Genomic DNA, 26682 nt, shown 5'->3' with positions numbered 1-26682 from the left:
AAAGAATAAGGGAACATTCTAAAATTACTTACAACTCAGAATTCCTCAAAAGCAAAATAGGATCACTTTTATTAGAAAGGTTCAGAATAAAAAAAGGGATCTGAGTGTTGAAAAAAATGAAAATAGCTTTCCTCAAACTCATTTTTTGGATTCAACTCATCATATAACTAGCATGTACATAATGGTGATTCCCCCCTAGCCACTAGTTATGGTTGTATAATATGTCCCATGATGATAAAGATATTATACACTTTAATATTTCAATGATGTGTGATTTCATTAAGGTGGGTATTCCTTCCACCAATACAGATTACAATGTCCAGAGGATTTAGTAAATAATCTGTAAGAGTTGTTATGGAGGAGTCATTTGTCACGTCCTGGACAAACTGGAGATGAACTTCTTTGACATACAATACATCATCACTTCTCCTCTTTCCCCTTACCTGTAACCTTGCCCCCTAGAAAAACATCTACCCTGAAGTCTTACTTTCCTGATTGGTGATTTCCTCTCTGAAAGCCCCATTTTAGGAAAGGTAACAGTCATGCTTTACCATCCTCATGCCTCAGACAAATTCTTTGAACTTCTCAGTTCTTTACTACCACTTCTTTCATTTCCCTTATGTGTTTTGCCTTCTTCTAATAGAATATAAGCTTCTTGAGGGTATAGAATAGTTTACTTGTATCCCCCAGGCTTGGCAGAATGTTTGGCACTTAGTAAGCACATAATAAATGCCCAATCTAGCTATCATATATGACCAGTTTGGGGGAGATCTGGCAGGTTCTATTAGAACTTGTTCTCTGCTGCTGTAACCTTCAAGAACTCAAGTTCATGCCCACCAAGATGAGGCATCTGAATAGGACTTAAAGGAAAATGGAGGGATTAAGTGATTTCCCCTGAGGTACCTGGGTAACAAGAAATTATGACAATTTATGATGAGAAGTCATGCCCTTCTCTGTCTCAGTTTGCTATGGTAGTTCCCTCTAACTTTTCCAAATTCTCCTTTATCTGAGAACTAACCTGGTAATGATCTCAAACGTCTTGGAAGTAACAGCTCGTTCATTTCTTCTAGAATTTAAAAAGATGGTCCAGTTATAGATGACCTAAAAAAAAGAGTTGACAATTATCATTCAGCGAACCATATTATGGTGTTATTCAGTTTATGAAGAATCTTGATTTCAGTGTGTCTTCTTCCAAGGTGGGGAAAGGAAAACTATTATGCAAAATTTTGGAGAATAGGGAAAAAAAGGACTTGTGAAGCCTCATCAGCACCAGACTGCACATACACAAATGGCAATTGCAGGACCACATGCATCATTCCTATGAATTGGAACTTTGTGTGACTATTTCCACAACCTATAGAAGTATTAACAAATGTGTTTATAAATAACTTGTCACAGTTGTGGTATATGAATGTAATGGAATACTACTGTGCTATAAGAAATGATGAGCATGCAGATTTCAGAAAAACCTGGAAAGAATTAAGTGAACTGATGCTGAGTGAAGTAAACAGGACCAGGAGAACATTGTACACAGTAACAGCAATATTATATGATGATCAACTGTGAAGGACTTAGCTATTCTCAGCAATACAATGATCCAAGGCAATTCCAAAGGACTCATGATGGAAGATGTTCTCCACATCCAGAAAAAGAACTATGTAATCTGAATGCAGATTGAACCATACTATTTTTCCCTTTTTTGTTGGTTTTTTCCCTTTCTTTAGGTTTTCCCTTTTGTTCTAATTCTTCTTTTACAACATGACTAATACCACAATTATACATATATAACCTATATCAGATTGCTTGTGGTCTTGGGGGGGGGGGAAGGAGAGAGGGAGAAAAATTTGGAACTCAAAATCTTATAACAATGAATGTTGAAAACTATTTTTACACGTAACTGAAAAAATAAAATACTATTAAGATTGAAAAAAATAAAATAAAATAAATAACTTGTCACCACACATTAGTTCACCAGAAGTCAATGACAGACTTGAGTAATAGCATGTAGTAATGGACCCTTTTGCCCTAAATGTAGTACCTTCACAGGGCTCTCTGAGCTGTGAAAAATACTTTCAACAAGCTGCCGCATTTCATTTTAACATGATTGTTTCAGTCATGTTTGACTCATTGTGACCCCATTTGGGATTTTCTTGGCAGAGATAATGGAGTGGTTTGCCATTTTCTCCTCCAGCTCATTTTACAGATGAGGTAACGGAGGGAAACAGGGTTAAGTGACTTGCACAGGGTCACATAGCTAGTAAGTGTCTGAGGAAGATGAGTCTTCCTGACTAGGCCCAGTGCTCTATCCACTACCACACCTAGCTGCCCTATAACCTTACTGACATAACCTTGTCCTTGGATGAACTAGTTTTTAACACAACTACAAGAGTCAGCCCTCCTATCCTTATTTGAAAGACCCCATCAAAGAAACAGGATTAAAGTATTTTATAATGCTTTTTTGGTACTTTGAATTATATGAAGGTTTATAAAACTAATGGCCAGGGGGCAGCTAAGTGGCACAGTGGATAAAGTGCCGGCCCTGGATTCAGGAGGACCTGAGTTCAAATCCAGACTCAGACACTTGACACTTGCTAGCTATGTGACCCTGGGCAAGTCACTTAACCCTCATTGCCCTGCCCCCCCCCAAAAAAAAAGCTAAACAAAAAAAAATTAATGGCCAATGGTTCACAGATTTAGAACTGTAACCTCAGTGGTCATTTCATCTAACATCTACTCATTTTGAAGATGAGGAAACTGAGAGCCTACACAGTTAAATGACTTGCCAAAAGTCCCACAAGTAGGGGATAGCAAAGATGAAATTTGAACCAAGGCTCTCTGTCTCTAAATATGATTCACTTTTCACTATACCATGCTGCCTTATTCAAAGCTGTGCCTTTTGCTGATTCATGCTAACCTTACAGACTGTGAATATTCAGCTACCCCATTGTGTCTGTCACCTTACCTTGGAGGTGAGTTCCCAAGCAGGAAAAATGTCAGAGAAGACTCCCCAATGACAGAGAATTCCAGATCAAGCTCTGTTACTGAACATCCTGCCGGTCAGCTATCTAAGTAAACATTCTGCTGTCTCATGGAAGACTACCAGTGGCCACAGATACTATACCATGGCATATCATAATGTTTTTGGAATATTGGGGCTAGAGGTAATTATGGGCAAAATGTACACATCCCTGAGTATTGCCACGAAACAGTTTCAGTCAATCAAGGAATGAGTGTAGGCTTCTTTTCTTGATTCAAAACCAAATGTTGAGCAAAAGATCTATAGAAACTTTTACAATTTGTAATATATATTATAGATAGTTTATGTTTATATATGTATATATGCATGTATATATACACATGCATGCATATATGTATATGTATATATGTGTGTATGTGTGTGTATATATATATATATATATAATTTTAAAGTTTTATAGACTTGAAGAGATCCTGGTAGGTTAGAAATATAATCCAAAATATTCATACTCTGAAAGGAATGAAAAGGGAAGTGATTTTAGAATTATGATCTAGAGGTGTTTTTTAAAAGCTTGTACCATAATACAAAAATAATTGCTACTGTACATTTCTGACTCCTGCTTTGCTTTTCATGAGAAGATAAACTCAAATCATTCTGTAAACACAAAGTTACTAATATGTAAGCAATTATAAGCAAATGGAAAATACGTAAGCTCTTCTCAGTAATGCAATTGTGCACAAGCACAATTTAATTACAGCACATGAATGCATTCAGTACCTTTAAGTAAAATCTAATTAAGGTACCTCTAATGAGAACCACTACCACAAAGAAATACAAAATCTATAATCTTCCTCTAATTCTTTGGTAAAAACACATAGCAGCACAGAGCCAATGATTCTAGTCACTTTACAAAGAACAGGAGGAAAAAATATATTTTCCAGACAAGAAAAAGGTCTCAGTGCAAATTGTTTGGTGGCTAATGGTATCATCATCATACAACTCACAACTAAATCTTTTCACAATGAAACTTAATGTGATAAAAATGACTCAGACTTGAAAGAAATGCAACATCCTCTTAAACGATTATTTTCACATTACTTATCAATATTACCTGCTGTTGTGGGCGCCTCCTTCGGGAACCAGGGTCTTCTGACTGAGTAACCTCAACCACAATATGTTCTTCCGCTTGAGGTCGATTAACAACGCCAGCAATCAAGGACCCTGCCAGTTCTAACTTGAGCAGAGCAGAGTCCCCAACCTCCGTTAGATTCACAGCTAGTGCCCTGCTTGTTAAGGGATAAATGTCCAAATGAAAGGAATAGTAGCATAGCATCTAACAAACCAAAGGACTTCCTACGTTACTATCAGTAGTGAGGGTCATATTCATTTTCTACTTCAGATAACATCACTTAACTATTTTATTTGAATGGAGGCAAAGATGCCACATCTGCTAGAAGAAACTTTTTTCCTAACTATTCCCATTTTTCCATGCTGTATCTCTAAAAATAGATTATAAAGTTGAGGAAATAAACTTTTCTATGTCCCTGAAGTTCAAAGTTGAGTACTAAGGATTTAGTGGGTGACAAAATGGACAAAAGAATAAATGAATTAAAACCTCCAATGCCATCCTTAAGGAGTCAAACCTTTGTAAAGTAAGAAATAGAAAGGGGAGTTGAAGATGAGAATTTTGCCACTGATTCAAACCAGTGGTGTACATAGAGGATTAAAAAGTAGTGGGGGCAGCTAGGTAGCACAGTAGCACCAACCCTGGATTCAAAAGGACCTGAGTTCAAATCTGGCCTCAGACACTTGACACTTACTAGCTGTGTGACCTTGGACAAGTCACTTAACCCTCATTGCCCTGCAAAAAAAAATTAATTAAAAAGACACCTGAGGGTCAGCTAGGTGGCACAGTGGATAGAGCAGCAGCCCTGGATTCAGGAGGACCTGAGTTCAAATCTGGACTCAGACCCTTGACACTTACTAGCTGTGTGACCCTGGGCAAGTCACTTAACCCCAATTGCCTCACAAAAAAGACACCTGACAGTCCCCCTACACACTGTCTCTAGACCTTTCCCTCCATCATTCCTGTCCCCACAATCCCAAAAGCAATTAAATCATCACTGGAAATGGCCAATAGAGTCTATCGTTCCACTCACCATCCCTATGAGATAATTTCCTAGATCAAAATGCCCTTTTCTCATCACCATTCTTTCATGTGTTATATCCCACTGCCCTCCACCCCCAAATTTAAAATATAAAGTCCTAGAAGGACTATGTAAATTTTGTATTTGTATGCCAAGCATTTGGCATGTGCTTGACACATAGAAAACATTTAATAAGCTCTTAAATTCATTTATTTATCCATGTTAAAGTATGTCAAATAGGACCTAGAATAGGTATTGATTTGTAATAAAATTCTATATTTTTTAATTCCCTCACAACAGCCAAGCTCAGGAAATAATTGTTGAGTGAATAACTGGTTGAAAGTAAGAAAATGTCTAACATCTTCTTTCTCAAGGCTATAATTCATGAGCTTGGAGATGAGGGAAGAAAGCACACAGAACAAAGTTATTGGATAAAAGATAAATTAGGAATCAGTAATTTCTTTTACAAATAGATCCCATTGGAGCAAATTAATATGTCCATATTTTTTCTATCCATGTAGAGATTCTAATCACAATAGAACTATCTCCCTACTTCCTATAGTTTTCTGAGGGTTTGGAGTTATAAATGAGGGGGAAACTGATGGGAAATACTTTAATGTGTTTTCTTTTTCTTCTTTTTACATATTCACAAACCCAGCATTAAGTTGAAATGATGGCTGAAAATATACCATGCCTTTAAAAAAAAGGCATTAATTAACCTTCCTAGTAAGGTCTGCTGACCTCTTTCTTCAGCCTAACCCTAATAACTTAGAGCTCCTCTGACAGATTTTTTCTTTGCAGCCACTACAGCCAACAATTTCTCAGCAAAGAGCTTCAGGTGCAGGTAATTGTGGTGGTTTCCTTTTATACAATACTTCTCAAGTAAATCCCACAATTACTGAGATGACAAATTGAGCCTGGAACAAAGGAAACATGAAATTTCTGTGGGGTGGGGGAAAGTGATTTTGTTATTCACTGAGTCACTTTCTGATGAAGAAACTTTACCTCCATCAAAACAAAATTACTTATAGCTGGATCTTGCGTGAGGTACCTACACCCACCATCAATTCCACATCAAAGTTGTGATTTAACATCATCCCTGACCTTGACCAGAAGCTAAAAAAAGAAATATCAAGATTTCTATTTCACTAAGAAACAACATACACAAGAATATCCACTGCCCTTTCAGAACTAACACTGAGAAACTTAGAGAATGTCTGCATTTTTTTTTCTACTAAGTAATGACAAGACTTCCATCCAAGGCATTAGAGCAGCCATATCCACTCCCTCATTTCCCTGGAGGCTAGTTTCAATGCTCCTTTTCCCCATATCTATCAGGGATAAACCTTTCAAGTAAGTGCTGAATTACTCAGGATAAAGGCAAGGAAGCCTGTTTATTGCAGGGAGTACTGACAAAAGAAAGGGGAAACTGGAACATAGCATTGAATGTACATTATGCTTTTTGGTAAATGCTTTTTCATTCATTCACTCATTTGTTCATTCTCTGTTTCTGTCTCTGTGTCTCCCTCACCCCCAACCCTCCCCATCTCTCTCCCTCTTTCCCCCTCTCCCTTTTGCTCTCTCTTTCTCTCCCTCTCTTCCTCCAGAAGCCACCATTCTATGTTTCACCCAGCTCAATTAATTTTCTTTCTTTTGGGTACACCCATGGATCACCCTAGCTACAATATGACTACACTCTTATCTATTTGTACAGCTCTCCCTTCCATTTTCTACTCACCTACTTAGTCAAGCTCCCAAAACACTCTAAAAGAGAGAAATTTGTCTATAGAATCTACCTGATCTCTCCTTCAGCTCTAAGCAAGACAAACTTATACCATCCCAACCAAATGGTATAATGCTAGATTTATAAATAAAATCAGAAAAGGAAATCAAGTAGGTAATTTTCACAAAATTCTTCATAATAAAGAGTGGAAGATTGCAAATCTACAGTAGGCAGATCTAATTAACCTACCTATCAGAGAACTTTTGATTTATTCAGACAATAACTCTTCATTCAGCAAGATAATTTTAATAAGTCCTCAAAGTGAAACAATAACCCAAACAGTAAAAAGACTGCCTAATTCTTGATTTCTTTTCTTTTCTTTTTTTTTTTTTTTTTGAGACTGGGTCTTCCTATCTCACCCATGCTGGAAGTATAAGGACCACTTTCAATATTCATTGGCATGGGAAGTTTGACCTGATCTGTTTTTCCAATGTTGCCTGGTTCACTGGCTGTTAATCAGCCTGACAAGCCTCTGGGTCCAGGGTTTCACTACACTAGTACTAGACTATTACTCAATCAGCTTTTAATCCTCATACATATTGGAACTCCCAAACAAGCAATATCACCTACACACTGTTAGACTTCTTCAAGCTCCACAATGAGTAGCTGATCCACCACCAGCTGTTGTGCTACCTTTGGCTGGTGGCTCACCACGGTCCCTCCAACTGAGCAGGAGGCAGCTGAATGATGGCAGAGGTTGAGAAAAAGGCACTGGACAACATCCTTCTCCTCTGACAACTGCGTGCCTGATATCTACCTGCCAGCCATGGACACTGCGAGAATGGTGGCTCTTGTACCTCTCCAGGCTCCTGCAAATGCGGATCATGCCAGTGCACCTCCTTCAAGAAAAGCTACTGCTCCTGCCAAGTGTGCCCAGGGCTGTGTCTGCAAAGCCCCCCAAACTGAGAGTTGCAGCTGCTACCAATCATGTTCCCACTTCCCTTTGCCTGTAAATAGAAGAATTTGTACAGACCTAAATTTTCATACACCAGGGATGTGTCTTCCACTGATTTTCTATGAAATATATGAATTAAAATAAACTTGATAAGGGACAGGTAGGTGGCACAGTGGATAGAGCACCGGCCCTGGATTCATGAGGACCTAAGTTCAAATCTGGACTCAGACATTTGATACTTACCAGCTGTGTGACCTTGGGCAAGTCACTTAATCCCAATTGCCTCACCCCCCAAAATAAATAAATAATTTTTAAAAAATAAACTTCATAAATAACTTGAAAAACAGAGAGAATAAGGCACTGTAGTTGTGAAATTCCATACACATTTAGCACCTCCATGATGTCTGCCCACTCTATCCATGCCCTTTAAGAACACTTCGAGTGCCACAGCTGCACTGAGGGTACAATTGTAGCCTTGTATTTAACAGGAATTTGTCTTCCTGGAGAACCAGCTTTGTGGTAAAACTGGAAATAACTTGTCTTTAAATTCCATCTATTAATTTTCCATTTTGAGGAACACTAAGAACCCAAGAACAGCTTTTTGTTTGTCCATCATTCAGTCATTTCAGTCATGTCTGATTCTTCATGGCCCCATTTGGGATTTTCTTGGCCAAGATACTGGAATGGTTTGCCATTTCCTTTTACAGCTCCCTTTACAGATGAGTAACTATGAGTGGGCAGAGCCAAGATAGCAGAGGAAAGGCAACAAGCACTCAGAACTCCTGACATAATCACTCCAAAAAGTCCAAATAATGCCATAAGACAATTCCTGGATCAGCAGAACCCACAAAGGGACAGTCTGAGACCATTTTCCAGCCAAAGACAGCTTAGAAGGTTGGCAGAAGGGGTGTGCTGTACTATGGTGGGAGTGGATCCCAGCCCCATGGCTGCACTGACACAGATCCAGCCCCAGGCCCACCAGAGAAAGAGACTTCCCAGAGCCTCTGAACCAGCTGCAGCTGTGGCTAACTCAACTAATAGTCTGGTGAGAGGTTTGAGCAGTTGGCAGAGGGAGATTACAGGGGTCTCTGCTGGCACTAAGGTGGAACTCTGACATTTTGCCCAGGCTCATATACAGGACACAGTCTTGGGTGGCAGTCCCAGGTGGGGAAGGGGCACAACGAGCATGCCCACATTTGCAACCAAAGTTACCTGGATTTGTTTCCAGGTTAAAAAGTAAGCAGTCTGTGGTTACTTACAGACCAAAATACAGGCCAGGTGATCTGAGAATGAGCCTCTCCTTAAATCTTACCACCTGGGACCCCCCTGAAGTTTTGGATAGTGCATCCATGAAGCAGTGCCCCACTTTAAGGAGGAGTCAAAAGTCAAGAAATAGGGTGACTGGCAGGGGCAGCTAGGTGGCGCAGTGGATAGAGCACCAGCCCTGGATTCAGGAGAACATGAGTTCAATTTTGGCCTCAGACATTTGACACTTACTAGTTGTGTGACCCTGCTCCCCCCCAAAAAAAAGAAAGAAAGAAATAGGCTGGCAAGATGAGCAGGCAGAAAAAGGTGCAGACCATAGAAAGTTTCTTTGATGACAAGAAAGATCTAAGTGCACCCTCAGAAGATGATAGCAAGGTAAGGGCTCCTACTTCCAAAGCTTCCAAGAAAAATATAAATTGTTCTCAAGCCACAGAAGGACTCAAAAAAGGCTTTGAAGATAAAGTAAGAGAGGTAGAGGAAAAAATGAGAGTGTTGCAGGAAAGTCATGAAAAAAAGTCAAGAGCTTGAAAAGCCAAATGGAAAAGCTCTCTGAAGGAAATAATTGCCTAAGAATCAGGACTGAACAAATGGAAGCTAGTGACTTTATGAGAAACCAAAACAAAATAAAGCAAATCCAAATGAATAAAAAAATAGAGGGCGATATGAAATATCTTCTTGGAAAAACAGCTGACCTAGAAAACAGATCCAGAAGAGATAACTTGAACATTATTGGACTATCTGAAAACCATGATCAAAAAAGAGCTTAGACATCATTTTCCAAGAGATTGCCAGGGAAAATTTCTCTGATATTCTAGAAACAGAAGGTAAAATAGAAATTGAAAGAATCTACCAATCACCTCCTGAAAGAGATCCCAAAAGGAAAGCTTCCAGGAATATTATAGCCAAGTTCCAGAGCTCCCAGGTCAAGGAGAAAATATTGGGAGCAACCAGAAACAATTCAAGTGCTATGGAGCCACAGTCAGGATAACACAAGATCTAACAGTTTCTACATTAAAGGATCACAGGGCATGGAATATGATATTCTGGAGGGCTAAGGAACTGGGACTACAGCCAAAAATCACCTACCCAGCAAAACTGAATATAATCTTTCAAGGGGGAAATGGAACTTCAATGAAAAAGAGCACTTACAAGCATTTGTGATGAAAAGACCTGAACTGAATAGAAAATTTAACTTTCAAATTTAAGACCCTAGAGAAGCATGAAAAGGTAAACAGGAAAAAGAAATCATAAGGGATGTTAAGGGGTTAAACAGATGAGTAACTATGGCAAACAGGGCTAAGTGACTTGCCTGGGGTCACAAAGCTAGTAAGAGTCTGAAGCACTAGAATATTTCTTCTCTATGTTCCCTTCCAGTTCTAAATCTTATGATCCCAGTGTTTTTTGAGTCACCTTTGGAGAGGATGGCATTGTACTTTTGCCACTATGTCCAAAGATTCCCATATTTTCTCTCCCTACCAATCTCTATACCCACCTCCCACGTTTTTTTTTTAATCCATAGACGGGCTGCTAAGTGGCACAGTGGATAAAGCACTGGCCCTGGATTCAGGAGGACCTGAGTTCAAATCCAGCCTCAGACACTTGACACTTACTAGCTGTGTGACCCTGGGCAAGTCATTTAACCCTCACTGCCCCACCAAAAAAAATCCATAGACAGCATTTATTTGTCTGACTGAAGACCATCTCTGACCAGACATAACCACTGACTCCAGTGTTGTTTTGTTTTGTTTTTAGTCTGTGTGGAGCACTAAATTAAAAAGACAGACCTCCTCCCCAATTCCCTTGTGGAAATTATAAAGAAGGCATCTCAGCTTGTTTTTCTAAGAACCTTAGTTGAAAGAATGTTCCACCATGACAGTTTCCCTTGAGGTCCAGAGATAGGCACAGAAAGAGTTTTTAGAATTATATTTCCTACTTGCAAGAGAAGCAAGAAGGTTAAAGGAATAAGATAACAAAAGTGGGTCATATTTATAGAAATGTTCCGTTTTCTTACAGGCAAAGGTTGTTTAAACCCTGAAGCTAAGATAGAATTTTAAAGCTCTGAAGCATAAATAAAAAATCAAGAAAGCCTTCAACCAGGTACTAGGGTAATGAGACCTGAAGAACTCATTACAGGAAAAGTCACCCCAAGCATATTCGTAATGAGCTTAGAAGAAATGGACTCTCTTTTCCTGGGAAAGAGAACAAAGTCCAGTCTGGCTTCCAGAGTCTCTAGACCCCAAGAGTACCTAGTATTGTAGACACTGGAAAGGGTTCAAGGACTTCTCCTGCTGTTGTTGATGTTGTTGTTCAGCTGTTTCAGTCCTGTTTAATTCTTCTTGACCCCATTTGGAGTTTTCTTGGCAAAGTTAATGGAGTGGTTTGCCACTCCTTCAGTTTATTTTACAATTGAGGAAACTTAGGGAAAACAAGGATAAGTGATGAAGTGTCTGAGGCTAGATTTGAACTCAGTAAGATGAGTCTTCCTGACTTCAGGCACTCTACCCACTGAGCTACCTAGCTGCCCATACTAAACAGTTAAGGAGGGATGGAAGGTAATATGCACTTCTAATAAATCAGCTCACTATTAATGTAAAATATTACTGACCAGAAAAACACACCTAGATGTGCAGGAACTCTAGGAACAAACTTGATTTATTTAAAGGTAGCTTAGGCATACATTAATAGTTATACTGTTTGAAGAATAAGTGTGAACAACTAAATTATTTTGAGTATTATAAATATTCAAATCAACTACAAAGGACCTATGAAGGAAGATGCTATTCACCTCCAGAGGAAGAGCTGATAAATAGAAATATGTATAGTATGATTTTACATCTATATACATATCTGTTTCTAACAGTGGCCTTTGCCAGCACAAGGTGAGAAGGAAGGGAAAACAAAAATAAAAAGTGCACACCAAAGAACAAAAGAGAACTCATAAAGAAGCACAAAAAAGCAGGGTAGCTTTGAAAATTGTGTGTATTTATTACATAGTTGGGTTTTTTAAGTAAACTGTGAAATAGAGATTCGTGGTTTCATATTGAACCATCTCTGAGTTGTACTGTGTAAATGGACATTGTGGGGGTTTGGTTTATATTTAAGTTAAAAATTATTTTGAAAACATTTTTAACAAAAGTAGCTTGGCCTAAAGAGCTGTTCCTGTTCTAAAGGATGCAAGGAATCTTTATAAAATGTGTGTGGTTTCTTCCCTGGGACCAGAGGTGGTAGATTACAAGTAGTGCTGAATGCTGTAAATGTGGGTGCCAGAATGGTTTATTCTTCTCTGTTATAATGGAGAGTTCTTGGTCTCAGGTTCACAGAAAAGTGACAGTGGTATGAAAAAATATAAACAATAAGCATTGAGAAAACATTTTTAGGTGTATAATGTCTGCTTACCAGAAGGATAGTTATTCATCTGGTTTTCCCAATTATTTGTCAGCTCCTTGAGACCAAAGACCAGGTTTTATACTTTTGTATACCTCACATTGCCTAATACAGTGTTGGGCACATAGTCAGTGAACAATAAAGATGCAGAAAAATCAGTTCAAATTATTGAGAGGTCTTAATAAAAGGGTAAATATATAGAAAATATATCAAGATAAAGGAATAATAAGAAAATCAAAGAGGGAGTAACTGGTTATTTATGAATAGCTTATGTGTTGGAATTTCAAATCCAAATATTGTCATAAAGTTTACTTGATTTTTATTCAATGTTTAAAGGTAAGTAATAAAATTTTTGAAGATTGTTAGGGAATTGTTTCTTAGGGGTGCTGACCATTATCCATCTCATGAATAACAAAACATTTTCAGCTGGGTGGCACAGTTCAGTGAGTGCTGTGCTTGGAATCAGGAAGACTGAAGTTTGAATCATGCCTCAAACTCTTTAGCTGTGGAACCCTGGGAAGGTCACTTAACTTCCCTGTGCCTCAGTTTCCTCCTCTGTAAAAGGGAGTTAACAACTGTACCTCATAGCATTGTTGTGAGGATCAAATAAGGTTATATTTGTAATAACATTGCAAACCTACATAGAAGACACTATAAAAGTCTAGTTTATTATTATTATTATTATTATTATTATTATTATTATTATTTCCATAAAGATAAAGGACTGAAGAGAGGTGAATGGCAAAGAGATTAAGGGAGCTGGAACACAGAATGATGTGATAATTTTGCTTACTAGGGATGATCCTTGAAAAGAATATTATCCAAAAACCAAAGTTTTGAAGTGATACCAAATGGCAACTTATTTAACATGAATGACCCACTTGGTAACCTGACTTGAGGGAGCTAGGTGGCACAGTGGGTATATTTCTGGGCCCAAAGTCAGAAAGATTTATGTTCAAATGTGGCCTCAGACACTTACTAGCTGTATGACACTGGGCAAATCATTTTACCTGTTTGCCTCCATTTCCTTAAGAGTAAAATGGTCTAGCTGTGTGACCCTGGACAAGTCACTTAACCCCAATTGCCTCACTAAAAAAAAAAAAAAGAGTAAAATGGTGCTCATAACATCACCTACCTCTCAGGATTGTTGTGAGGTTGAAATGAGATAATATTTTTAAAGGGTTTAGCATGATATCTGAAACACAGTAGGAAGTTAAATAATGCTTATTTCCTTCAACAATCCAAAACACAACTAAAACAGTGTCATTTTGAGGAAAGCACTGTATAAAACTTAAAATGCTATAAGAATGTAAATTGTTATTGTGATTATTTTTATTCATCAGAAATCAGCTTTTCAATCCCTTCATCCCCCACCCCCACCCCCAAAATCTCCAAACAGCAAAGAAAATAATCATTTTCAGGTCAAAACTTACTGCCTTAGAACTGTTTAAATTAAGGTTATTGATTTACCAGACTTAGGTATCCAGTTTTCTGCAGCAATTCCTGGGTTAAAAGGGATAGCAGATCACAAGCAGCAAGGAATTTAAAGCAGAGGAAGAACATTGCTAAACACTGATGCAGTCAACAGTGACAACTGAAGAGGAGAAATAAGACATCAATATCAATAATTGCAGTTTGGGACCATTTGATGTAAGGGCTAATGTCCCTACACATACCCTTGAGAGTAACAGTGTGCTAAGAGTGTGCACAACATAAATATTGATGTTCGTAATGATGACTTTGACTCGTTAAGAAAATGCTACATTACCCTGGGCAGAGGGTTTTATAAGACACAGCAATAAAGAAACATTTTATAAAATAGTTCAAATCTGCAGACTTCTAAAAAATTAAAGTGGAATATCCTAAAAATTAAATTATGTAGAATTCCCTGATAATGCCACTGATGAGGCCTTTAAGCCCTATGAGACTTTTTATTTTGTAATAGCAGTTTTTAAAAAGATCATTTTCTGCTGGGGGTGGTTTTCTATCTCACATTAAATTTTCTGCATTTCCAACTTAAAAGTATGCAAGAAAAATTCCAAGATAAACAAGAAATACAGAAGATGCCAAGAAAAAAAAAACACCATTTAGAACACCAAATGCATTACTTCTCTATTAATATTTAATTACTTCAAATTTTTGACATCATGGTAGTAATCCTAAACATTATTTACCATCAAATCTTCAGCTTACTGGTGTCCTCTGTCTAGCTCAGGTAATAAGAAAATGTTAAGATATCGAAGTCAGGTTCAGGACTGAGACTCTACTGCAGGCAGTTGTTTGTTTAAGTTCATTTTTTTGGAATCTCTTGGGTTTTTGTTTGGTTGGGTTTTTGGGGGGGGGTTCTTTTTCTTTTTTTTTTTTTGTTTGTTTGCTTTTTATTGAATAGAATTTTATTTTCCAAAATATATGTAAAAACAAATTTTAACATCAATTTTTTTTAAATTGTGTTCCAACTTCTCTTCCTCCTCCATTCCCACCCCCCACCCACTATTACTCAAGCATTTCAAAATAAGTTATACATGAGTAGTCATGGGAAACATTCCCACATTAGCTAGGTTGTGAGAGAAAACAGTCAAAACACTCCCAAAACTTCAGACTGAAGAATTGTCAAAGAGAAAAAAAAAATTTTTTTTAATGTGTTTCCAGGGGCAGCTAGGTGGCGCAGTGGACAGAGCACCGGCCCTGGAACCAGGAGCACCTGAGCCCAAATCCCGCCCCAGACATAAGACACCCCACAAAGAACAAGACATAACATCCCTTCATATTCAGTTCAGACCTGTGTCCTCTGTTAAATCCTTATGGAGATAGTTCTTATGAGTTTGAAGTATTATCTTCCCATGTAGGAATATAAATAGTTTGATCTTTTAATATCCCTCATGAAGTCTTTTTCCTGTTTATCTTTTTATGCTTCTCCAGGGTCTTGTATTTGAAAGTCAAATTTTCTATTCAGTTCAGGTCTTCTCATAACAAATGCCTGAAAGTCTTCTTTCTCCTTGAAATTCCATGTTTGCCTCTGAAAGATGATGCTTAGTTTTGCTGGGTACGTGATTTTTGGCTGTAGTCCCAGTTCCTTTGCCCTCTGGAATATCATATTCCATGCCCTCCGGTCCTTTAATGTAGAAGCTGCTAGATCTTGCTTTATCCTTATTGGAGCTCCACAGTATTTAAATTCCTTTTTTCTAGCTGCTTGCAGTATTTTCTCTCCTTCACCTGGGAGTTCTGGAATTTGGCTATAATATTCCTGGAGGTTTTCCTTTTGGGATCTCTTTCAGGAGGTGATCGGTGGATTCTTCCAATTTCTATTTTAGCTTCTGCTTCTAGAATATCAGGGAAATTTTCCCTCACAATCTCTTGGAGGATGGTGTCTAAACTCTTGTTTTGGTCATGGTTTTCAGGTAGTCCAATGATTTTCAAATTATCTCTCCTATTTTCTAGGTCAGCTGTTTTTCCAAGGGGATATTTCATATTGCCCTCTATTTTTTCATTCAGTTGGATTTGCTTTACTGTGTCTTGGTTTCTCATAAGCTCACTAGCTTCCATTTGTTCAATCCTAATTCTTAGGCAATTATTTTCAGCAGACAGTTTTTTAATCTCCTTTTCCATTTGGCTTTTCAAACTGTTGACTTTTTTCTCATGACTCTCCTGCATTGCTCTCATTTCTCTTTCCATTCCTTCCTCTCTTTCTCTACATCTTTGTTCTATCTCTCCTACTTTCTCTTCAAAGTCCCTTTTGAGAGCTTCCATGGCCTGAGACCAGTTCCTATTTTTCTTGGAAGCTTTGGATGTTGGAGCTTTGAACCTATTATTATCTTCTTCTTCTGAGGATGTATTGTGGTCTACCTTTCCCCCAAAGAAGTTTTCGATGGTCTTCTGCTTTCTCTGCCTACTCATCCTGGCTTACTGTTTCTTGGCTTTTTACTCCTTAAAGTGTAGCACTGCTTCCAGGGCACACTGTTTGTGCTACAGCGTGGCCCAGGGGGTGATTGGGCTTCTTCTCAGCCTGCCTGGCTTGTGAGTAATCACAGCTGCTTTCTCTTTGACCCGGAAACAGAAGTCTGATTGAACTCTGATTCTCTATGGTCGGAAGCTTGGCCTGCTTTTACCCCTCCCCCACTGGGCCACCACCACTCGATTCAGCCCACTGGTTCAGACCCAGGGCGCTTTGCCCCAACTCCAGTAGATACTGCCTCCACTTCACCCTGGCCTACCGCCGAACCCTCTCACCAGTCCGTAATTGGAGCCTCAGAACCTGCTGGTGCTGAAGACTCTGACATGCGCTGGAAGCAGTGTCCCTGGCTGGGTCCGGACCGCACGCTGAGTTGTTCAGCCTGATCAGTAGGTGATCAGAATTGCCCTCTTTTGCGGAGAAACAGTCTCACTCTGTTCTTATGTGCATTAGGCTGTTCTGGGTTTTGATTTTTACCACATTATTTGGGCGTGAATGGACGGGTTTATCTGGAGCTTGTGGGAGTCACAGCCTCTCCTTCACCATCTTAGCTCCACCTCCTGTTTGGTTGGTTTTGCTGGGCAATAAGGGTTAAATGACTTGCCCAGGGTCACACAGCTAGTAAGTGTCAAGTGCCTGAGGCTGAATTTGAACTCAGGTCCTTCTGAATCCAGGACCCGCTGCTTTATCCACTGTGCTACCTAGCTGCCCCTAAGTTCATTTTTTCAAATGGTTTGCATACTCAGAGTTGACAGCCTTGGAGAATTCAATATAATTTCACTTTCAACAACAAGAAACTACTCTAACATGGGGAAAGGAGAATTCAGATTGCAAAAACTATAACTATTGTTTAGGTTTTCTGATATCTGTACTATTTCACTCAACACTGAGAAAGAAAGAGATATGGTCTAAGCTTGACTGTTGGGACAAGAAGAGTTATCTTGCCATAAAGTACTGACACTAACAAGACAACTCGGGAATACAGGGGAAATATAACACACGGACTACAGAGGGTCCCCTTGCTAAGGGATTTAGAATTCAATTCAATACTGAGTTTTTTGTCACAGATATAACATTTACTGCCTTTGTTTCCCTCATCTCTCCTGCCCTGACTTATTTCCTTTCCAGGATCTAGGTAGCATTATACTCCACTGGAAACATTGACCAAGCAATCTATGTTAGAGGTACTTTTCTTCTCTGATCAATGCAAATAGGTCTCAAGATTTAGAGCATTATGAACCAGATTTATATTCAGACTTCAAAATATGCACCAATAATGACAACGATGAGAGAAGAATTTTGACTTTCCACAACTCAATCAACTGCTAAGAGAGCTCTCCCTCCCCTTCGTGTTGTTTAGAACATGTCCTATTTCATCAAGTAGTCTGCTATAAATGTGCATGACTAGACTCTCTTGGTAGAAGAATCATCATCTATGCTGTGAACTTCAAAGAAGAATTATATATTTTCACATGGTCTGCAGCTCTACAATTACCACCTTGTGTGGTGATTGAAAACCTCAGTGCATACTTTGGATACAGTAGCTTTCCAGAGGTGACACAGCCAGCATCTGCCAGGATTTTCCATGATCTGGATGTGTGCTAAATAAAATCTGTAATAATCAGAAAACAAAATTATAAATAAACACATTAACTGAGATGATTCAATTTCAATTTAACAAATATTCAGTAAATATTATTGACAAGGCACCACGCTAGGCAGTGGGGCAGGTATGTTAATGAAATGATAGCAATGGCATTTAAATAATCTTGTCAACAGATGCAAAATAGTATAATAATGTTATTAATTTATGGATCTAAAATTTTCCAGCTTATTCGCAATTGCTCTTTTTTTTAAGAATCTGCAACACTTTTAGCTACAGTGAACACTGATGATTGATCAACAATTACTTTACATTGCAAAATAAATCAACTGCAAAGAGCAAAGATCCTGCAACAAAAATTAAACCTTGAAATACTGATGAAGTAATTTTCCTATACTTCAGAGTTAATTAAGAAGACAATCAATTTAATGGCTATAAGAAAGATGAGTGGCACTCCCATCTAACAAGACTGAACAAGACTTACAGACGTCTAAGAGCTTACATATAGGCTATAATTCAAACAATTGCACCAGATTGATGACCTGATATCTCAAGTTTTGAAACAAAGACTACTAATATTAGTCTGGGAAAATGTTTACTTGACACTAAAAGACCCATGTACAGGGAGAATGAAAAGGGAACATGCAGAGCAAATTACAATCCACTTACAATTAGCCATGAATTAATGCTTTAAAAAAATTAGAATAACAGGCTAGTTTCTGCCTGTCATTCAGTACGTATCCACAAGATTTCCCTTTCTCTTGAGTCCACAGATCATCAGTTGATGAAGTCCACAGATCATCAGGTGATGAAATGAAAATCAATCAAGAAATGAAAATCAATTTTAACATTAACTTGTTTTTCAGTCATTTCAGTGCCTTGCTCAGGGTCACCTAGCTATTAAAAGACTGAGGCCAGATTTGAACTCAGAAAGTTGAGTCTTCCTGACTACAGACCCTAGCATTCTATCCACTGTGATACCTACCTGCCTGATATTAGCTTAAGAAAACCTTATTTACAAAGTTAAATCTGCATAGGGAAAATTCCCTAAATCCTTTCAAAACACCATAGAGTGATTCTTAGATTTCCCGCTATTTAGGACACCAATGGCAACCACTGATGCAGATAATCAAGAGCTGACAATATTCCAAGGGACCATAGAACAGGAAAGCCACAAAATGAGGGCGTGGCATCTCCAGCCAACCTGAGGCTCCATCTATGCTAAAAATCCATGTAAATTGCAAACATACAAACTATATCTGATTGCTTACCACCTCAGAGAGGGGCAGGGGAGGGATGAAGGGAGGGACAGAATTTAGAATTCAAAACTTTAAATAAAAATGTTTATTACTTTTTTAAAAAGGATAAAATATGTAACACGTGAAAGAATATAATTTGCTCAGACGAGATTGTAAAATATGATACAGGTATAGTACATTTTTGTCACAAATGAATGAAAATTCATTTATCACTATGTGCCTGGCACATTTAGCATATAACTGTTGGCAGCGAGGCAGCACAGTAGATAGAGGGCTGAGCCTGCAGTCAGCAAGAATTCGAATCCAGCCTCAAACATTTTTTATCTGGGTAACCCTGGGCATGTCACTTAACATCTGCCTGCCTCACTTTCTTCATATATAAAATGGGGATAATAGTAATAATATCTATCTCCCAGGGTTGTTGTGAACATAATTGCAAAGTGCTTTGCAAACCTTAAAGTGCTATTTCAATGAAAAAAAGTATCTATGTAGCACTAGCTAACCCAAAGAAAACAAGACTTAGAAAGAGGGCTGGGGGGGGGGGGAGAGGGGCAGCTAGGTGGAACAGTGGATAAAGCACTGGCCCTGGATTCAGGAGGACCTGAGTTCAAATCCAGCCTCAGAAACTTGACACTTACTAACCATGTGACCCTGGGCAAATCACTTAACCCTCATTGCCCCACGGAAAAAAAAAAAAAAGGGATGGGGGGGGGCATGTTCTCTGAAGAAGTGTGGTGCAGTAGATGGAACACTGAACTTGGTATCAGGAAGACTTGATTTCAAATACTTACTAGCTCTGTGACCCTACATTGCCTCATTCATTAAATGGGGATAAAAATGATACCTCTTTCATAGGGTTGTTGTGAGGATCCAATGAGGTAACATATAAAGAACCTCAGAAATCTTAGATGCTATTATAGGCGAAAAACTTGATGAAAGACCTAGATGAAGCCATATAATTATTGTAACTCTAAGTCAAAATTTCCAAATCCCAATACTTACAGAACACACCACTCCAAAGATAAAAAGGACTGTGACTTTCAGACATCTTAAGCAGCTTCTGAAATAAAAGAAGCACACTTCTTAGAGACACATTAAGATGGAAATCCACACAGCGGTTTTGCTGAAACACCGAGTACTGTAAATGACTGGGATCATCAATCTTTTTCTTCTTCTTCAATACTTAAAGGGTCTATAATGTCATCGGTCTGGCTAATCCCTCCACCAGTACAGATTGCAATCACTTTCTAATTTAATAGATGGCCTTCCAGAGTTCCTATAGCCAAAACCATTCATCATTTTGCAGCCAACTGTTGGCCTCTACAAACTGAGCTAGATTAAGCCTCTGAACAAAGACATACAGTCTATCCCCAGTCCTGTCTGGTTTGGTCAGTCTGATCTTCATCTTAAAGAAATTGCTCAGACAGTGTACAAAATAAGATTGGGTTGATGACTTAAAAAAAAAAACAGTGAATTATTTCTGAATTTAATGCCTTTTTACAAGAGATTTGATCAAGACTTACTTGGAGAAAACTAACAATTTTAAACGCAGAACAAATCCTTACAGGTAACTAGGTGGCACAGTAGATTAAGAGCTGGGCTAGTCAGCAATAACTTAGTACAAATCCAGCCTCAGAAAATTATTACCCATGTGACTAGGAAAATCACCTAACTTCTGTTGGTCTCATCACAAAGTGGGAATAATAATAGCACCTAGCTCCTAGGATTGTTATGAGGATCAAATGAGATAATATTTGTAAACTGTTTAACACAATGCTTGGTGTATAATAAGCACTTATTAAATGTTCCTTTCCTTCCTTACAGCCTTTAGTTTTAGATGATACTTTATTTTGAGTGATTTTGTTGTTTGTCATTGTTTTTGAGACATTTAAGTCAAGTTTGACTCTTCATGAAATCATTTGGAGTTTTCTTGGCAAAGATATTAGAGTGGTTTGCCATTTGCCTACCCAGGTAATTTTACAGATGAGGAAACCGAAGAAAACAGGGTTAAATGACTTGCCCATGGTCACAAGGTTAATAAGTGTCTGAGGCAAGATTTAAACTCAGGAAGATGAGTCTTCCTATTTCAAAGCCCAGGGCTCTAACTAGACATTGAACCATCTATATGCCCATTTTGGGATATTAGAAGACAACAAAAAGTATTTTAAAGACCTGAGTTTTCTAAATCTCCACACTAAAAACTGTATATTTGCTCCTTGGTTTTAATTTTATTTTTTTATTCTTTTCAACAATTCCTGAAAGATATGACTGTGAAATTACTTCACAAAACATGATGGAAAATACTGTATTTTCAAATGCTGGTCTAATTAAAATAACTAGTCAAATATTCTGACTGGTCCAAAGCCAGATAATCTCTTGAGGAAGAAATGAGCACTCCTCAGTCTGACTGACATCACCACCTACATTAGGAAGGCTTTTTAAAGAATATACTAATTTAGTGCAGCTAGGTGGCACAGTGGATAGAGCACCGGCCCTGGAGTCGGGAGTACCTAAGTTCAAATCCAGCCTCATACACTTGACACTTACTAGCTGTGTGACCCTGGGCAAGTCACTTAACCCTCATTGCCCACCCACTCCCCAAATAAAAAAAAATTTAAGAATATACTAGTTTGGGGAAGCTAGGTGGCACAGTGGATAAAGTACTGACCCTGGATTCAGGAGGATCTGAGTTCAAATCCTGACTCAGACACTCAACACTTACTAACTGTGTGACCCAAGGCAAGTCACTTAACTCTCATTGCCCCACAAATTTTTTTTTTAATTTAAAATAAAAGAATATACTAGTTTGTTTCCCCAGTGCTTAACTCAGTGCTCGGGACATAGTAGGTACTTAATGTTTATTGATTTATTGATTGATAAGTTGCTATTTTGTATTTTATTTTCTTTGTAACTGTCATTTCCCAAAATGTAAACTCGGGGATTTTTGTTTTGTCTTTGCATCCCCAGAGGTTACCGAAGTGCTTAACAAATTCTTCTTTAAGCATCCAAAAAAAATTATATACTAGGCAGACTTCTTTAACTATTCTGCCCATTTGATAAAGCACCATCAGCTTTAATCCAACATTTTTTCAAGACCTTCTGAACCTTTGCAAATGTTAAAACCTTATTCAACATTCTTTCAGATTTAAAGCATTTGATAAATTACCATTCCACACTTCCAAAATTATGTTTCAACAGTTCCTATTTAAATGGGAATCATAATGACATTTCTTTTTTAAAATATGAGGCATTAATTGAACCACTTCAAGTTCAGTACTACTTATTCCTACATAACTCAAATATATACAACAGCGGAGTTGACAAGCTAAAAAAAAATTGTTAAGTTGCTTCATTTATCATGTGTAGTACTTTATAGACATGTCAAGCCAAATACAACAATGTAGTTTTTAACACTATAGGCTCAAGTAGGTTTTGTCCTCATTTTAAGTAGTATTGAATAACTGTAATTCTTTTACTTCCTTATGACAAGGAACCAGAGGAGCATCTCTAAACAAAGGGCTAACAGAATGTTGGAGGGGAAAGGAAACTGAAGAAATCCCCTCCTTTTTAAGATAAGAAAACCAGGTCTCAGAATAGTGAAATAACTTGTCAAATGTCCCACTGCCAAATTATATTTCAGTGCATTGAGGTGGAATCTACATGCAAGAAAGGCCTTAGGCAGAAGGTGGGATTTGAGCTGAGTCTTGAAGAAAACCAGACAAACCAGGAAACAGAAGTGAGGAAAGAAAGCATTTCAAGTAGAGCGGATAGCCAGTGCAAAATACAGAGTGGGGGGAAGTAGATGAGAAACTGCAAGTGGACAAACATATCTGGATTGTCCAGTAGATACAGGCGGAGTGAAGGGAAATAGTCATAGCCAAGATTAGGGGTTCTTTACCCTTTTTATGTCATGGACCCCTTTTTGTGGGGCAATGAGGGTTAAGTGACTTACCCAGGGTCACACAGCTAGTGTCAAGTGTCTGAGGCTGTATTTAGACTCAGGTCCTCCTGAATCCAGGGCTTGTGCTTTATCCACTGTGCTACCTAGCTGCCCCCTACTTAGTTTTTTTTTTTGGGGGGGGGTGTTTTGGTTTGTTTTCTTTTCTTCTCTCTCTCTCTTTTTTTTTTTTGCGAGGCAATGAGGGTTAAGTGACTTTTCCAGGGTCCATAGCTAGTAAGTGTCAAGTGTCTGAGGCCACATTTGAACTCAGGTCCTCCTGAATCCAGGGCTGGTGCTCTATCTACTGTGCTATCTAGTTGCCCCAGACCCCTTTGATAATCTAGTGAAGTCTACAGTTCTCAAAACAATATTTCAATGCATAAAATACAGATTACAAAGGAAACTCATATTGAAATAGTTATTGAAAAATATTTTTAAAAGTTCATAGATCCCTGGGTTAAGAATCCCTACTCCAGATAATTTCTAAAAAAAAACCCACAGTTCTATAACAGTATGCTTCAGCCCTCATCTCTAGTCACAGTAATCATTCCTGCTATATTAGATAAGGAGCCAGCCTTTCAATAAGGAAATCCCTGGTTCACGTTCCACCTCTGACACATTCTAACTCTGTGATACTGGGTAAATCACTAAACCATTCGATGCCCATAAACAACGCTGTAAGACTAGAAGTTGCTGGGGGCAGCTATGTGGTGCAGTGGATAAAGCACCAGCCCTGGATTCAGGAGGACCTGAGTTCAAATCTAGCCCCAGACACTTGACACTTACTAGCTGTGTAATCCTGGGCAAGTCATTTAATCCTCATTGCCCCACCCCACCCCCCAAAAAAGCTCAAATCCCACTTTGAGCATGAGTTTGTAGGAAAGAGACATAATTTTGAGAGGACAATGCATTATGGCCAGATAAGCAGAGTCAGACTGAGGATAATAGAAACAGGCAGGTTGTTTTCTCCTAGGCAGTTGAAGAGAGGGACATAACAGTGCCCTATCTCAGGACAAATTAGATCCCATGAACACACATGTAAAGCAAGCCTAGGATTTGATCAGAACCAATTTTTTTTTTAAGTAAATCAGCTAAAGACTATGTCCCTAACAGAGTATCAGGAAATAATTTATATTTCATATGTGGTATTAAGAATGGAGTGGTTACTAAAAATTGTAAGAAAGTAATGCAATTCCCCTTATGAATCTCTGGATTTCTCAACAGCCACCTGGGCAGCCTTCTGACCCTGGAGATGCCTCAACTTCTGTGGTCCCCTCCTCCTACTGAAGAGTTCCCACCTGGAGCTTCCACTTGAATAAGAACCCAAACCAACCATTCTCCTGGCTCCACTCCTGACTATCCGGACTTTTACAGCTTCCTTCTATGTCTTGTCTTCCCCTATTAGAATCTAAACTCCCTGAGGGTAATTTGTATTCATTTTCCCAGTGTTTAGCACAGTGCCTGGCATATAGCAAATGTTTGATAAATGCTTTATCTATCTACCTAGAATGATTTCCAATGGTAGCACTGACATATGAAGGAAGTATTCTTACCTCAGTTTTGATAGATTGAATTTGACCTGAAAACTGTCCAGAAATTCGCTTTTCTCTGAGGAAGCAGATGTGGAAAAGCTGACAAGTTCATTTCCTAACAGACATCTTTGCTCCCACTCAGCAGAACTACTGTCCCAAGATTCATCATTCATGAGGAAATCTGGATGGTGAAGAGTCACGCATTGTAACCTGGAAAACATTTTTTTTAAAATCTGAAACAAAAACAGTCTTTTTCTTTCAGTAAAGATGTATGTAAATGTCCATAGAATCCAGTCATGTTATTGGAGAGAATTGCAGACAACCTAATGACATCATTACTCATATAAAATGGAAACTTCTAAAGTCATAAGATCCAACAATGAAATCTAAAAGGGATTTTGGAGGCCATCTACTCCAAAATCCACATTTTACGGATGAGAAATGAAAGACTAGAGATGTTAAGTGATTTGCCAAGGGTCACATAGGCAGACCAAGTAGCAGAACCAAGATTTGAATGTAAATCCTCTGACTCAGTATCTGTCTGTTTTTCTAGTTTCAGGCTGCCTGACCCTAGGATTCTTGCTTGGATGAAGCTTACTGGGGTCATTTAATGTATCCATCAGCCTCCAAGTGATTAGTTATAAACTACAACTGTCCTCAAAAGAGAGCTACTGTTGGGAGATACTTAACAGTGAAAGCCACCCCAGTGCCACAGACCTCCTATTCAGTGTAAAACAGCACCATTTTTTTTAATCCAAGTATAAATCAAGCTCAATGTAGTTCCACTACAATGGTCTTAATATAATTGATATAATAAAATTTCATATAAATGGCTCTCTTTTCCTCTGTGAACGCCTTCTGGGTTCTTCTTTTATGGGATTGGAAGAAGTATAATTTAGTTTGTTGCTCTTCATCTCCCTTCAAACACTAGGCCTAAGGGAGAAATAACATGTAATTATCAATGCTTGACTAGCTAGGAAGTGAAATATGACCAAGCTTCAATAGAATGAGTTATAGGAATTCATATAGGGTATATAGGTTGAAAGCAAGAAGAGACCTTGGAAGGGAAAAGCAAAGAAAGGAGATGGAAAGGAAAAGAATATTCACTTATAGAGTATCTACAATGAACCAGTTACTGTGCTAAGTGCTTTTACAAATAGTATATTCTTCGATCCTCACGAAGTAGGTACTCTTATTATCACCATTTTACAGTTGAGGAAACTGAGGAAAATTGAAATTAAGTGACTTGGCTTGCCCTGAGTCACACAGCTGACAAGTGTCTGAGGTCTTATTTTGAACTCGGGTCTTCCTGACTCCAGAGGGGATGCTCTATTCAGTTCATCACCTAGCTGCCTCAAGACCTTAGAAGTCATCAAGGGCAATCTCCTTATTTTACAGATGAGAAAACTGGGGCCTACAGAGCTAAAGTGATTCAGCCGAAGTCACCTAAGAAGTAACAGAGCCAAGATTTTAACCCAGGTCCACTAACACTAAATCTCATGTTCTTTACACTGTACCATTTTCCCTATACTCAGATGCACATATTGGTGCTTCTATTAACTTGTTATTTTTAATAAAATTTTTTTTAAAAGTATCCAAAAACTATTTGCTGGTCACATAATGGTTTACTTAGAAAATCCTAGGGAATCAGCAAAGAAACTAATTGGGAAAATGAATAGCTTCCATAAAGTGGCAGACTGCAAAATAAACCCATAAAACCCAGCATTTCCATATAATAATAACTTTCAATGAATACTTGGTCCTTCAACACAACTCCCTCGCTACAGATACACTTTGATTATAAACCAGGATGCACCAGATAACAGACTTTTCATTTTGGTGCTTGAAATACTACTGGGACCAAAATATTTACACTGCACCAACAAATATCTGCAAGAATGAGAGATTATACATGAGCCAGATACATCTAATGATCCAATTAAATGG

General features: G+C 38.3%; 1 protein-coding gene across 1 annotated transcript in view; it reads right to left on the bottom strand.

Annotated features, from left to right (window-relative positions):
• The window catches only part of OCA2 (OCA2 melanosomal transmembrane protein), a 621653-nt gene that overhangs the window by 493609 nt on the left and 101362 nt on the right, over positions 1–26682 (bottom strand). Inside the window, exons 3-7 of the mRNA XM_043996561.1 lie at positions 24757–24945; positions 20266–20323; positions 17941–18013; positions 4089–4252; positions 1019–1101 (exon numbers count right to left, since the gene is read on the bottom strand). Coding sequence (XP_043852496.1) covers positions 1019–1101; positions 4089–4252; positions 17941–18013; positions 20266–20323; positions 24757–24945 — 567 coding nt within the window. The remainder of the gene's footprint in view (positions 1–1018; positions 1102–4088; positions 4253–17940; positions 18014–20265; positions 20324–24756; positions 24946–26682) is intronic.

Source organism: Dromiciops gliroides, chromosome 3 (genome assembly GCF_019393635.1).
Source record: "Dromiciops gliroides isolate mDroGli1 chromosome 3, mDroGli1.pri, whole genome shotgun sequence".
Classification (NCBI taxonomy): Eukaryota; Metazoa; Chordata; class Mammalia; order Microbiotheria; family Microbiotheriidae; genus Dromiciops; species Dromiciops gliroides.
The sequence above is the reverse complement of the archived record's forward strand: the minus strand, read 5'-3'. Positions and strand labels throughout refer to the sequence as shown.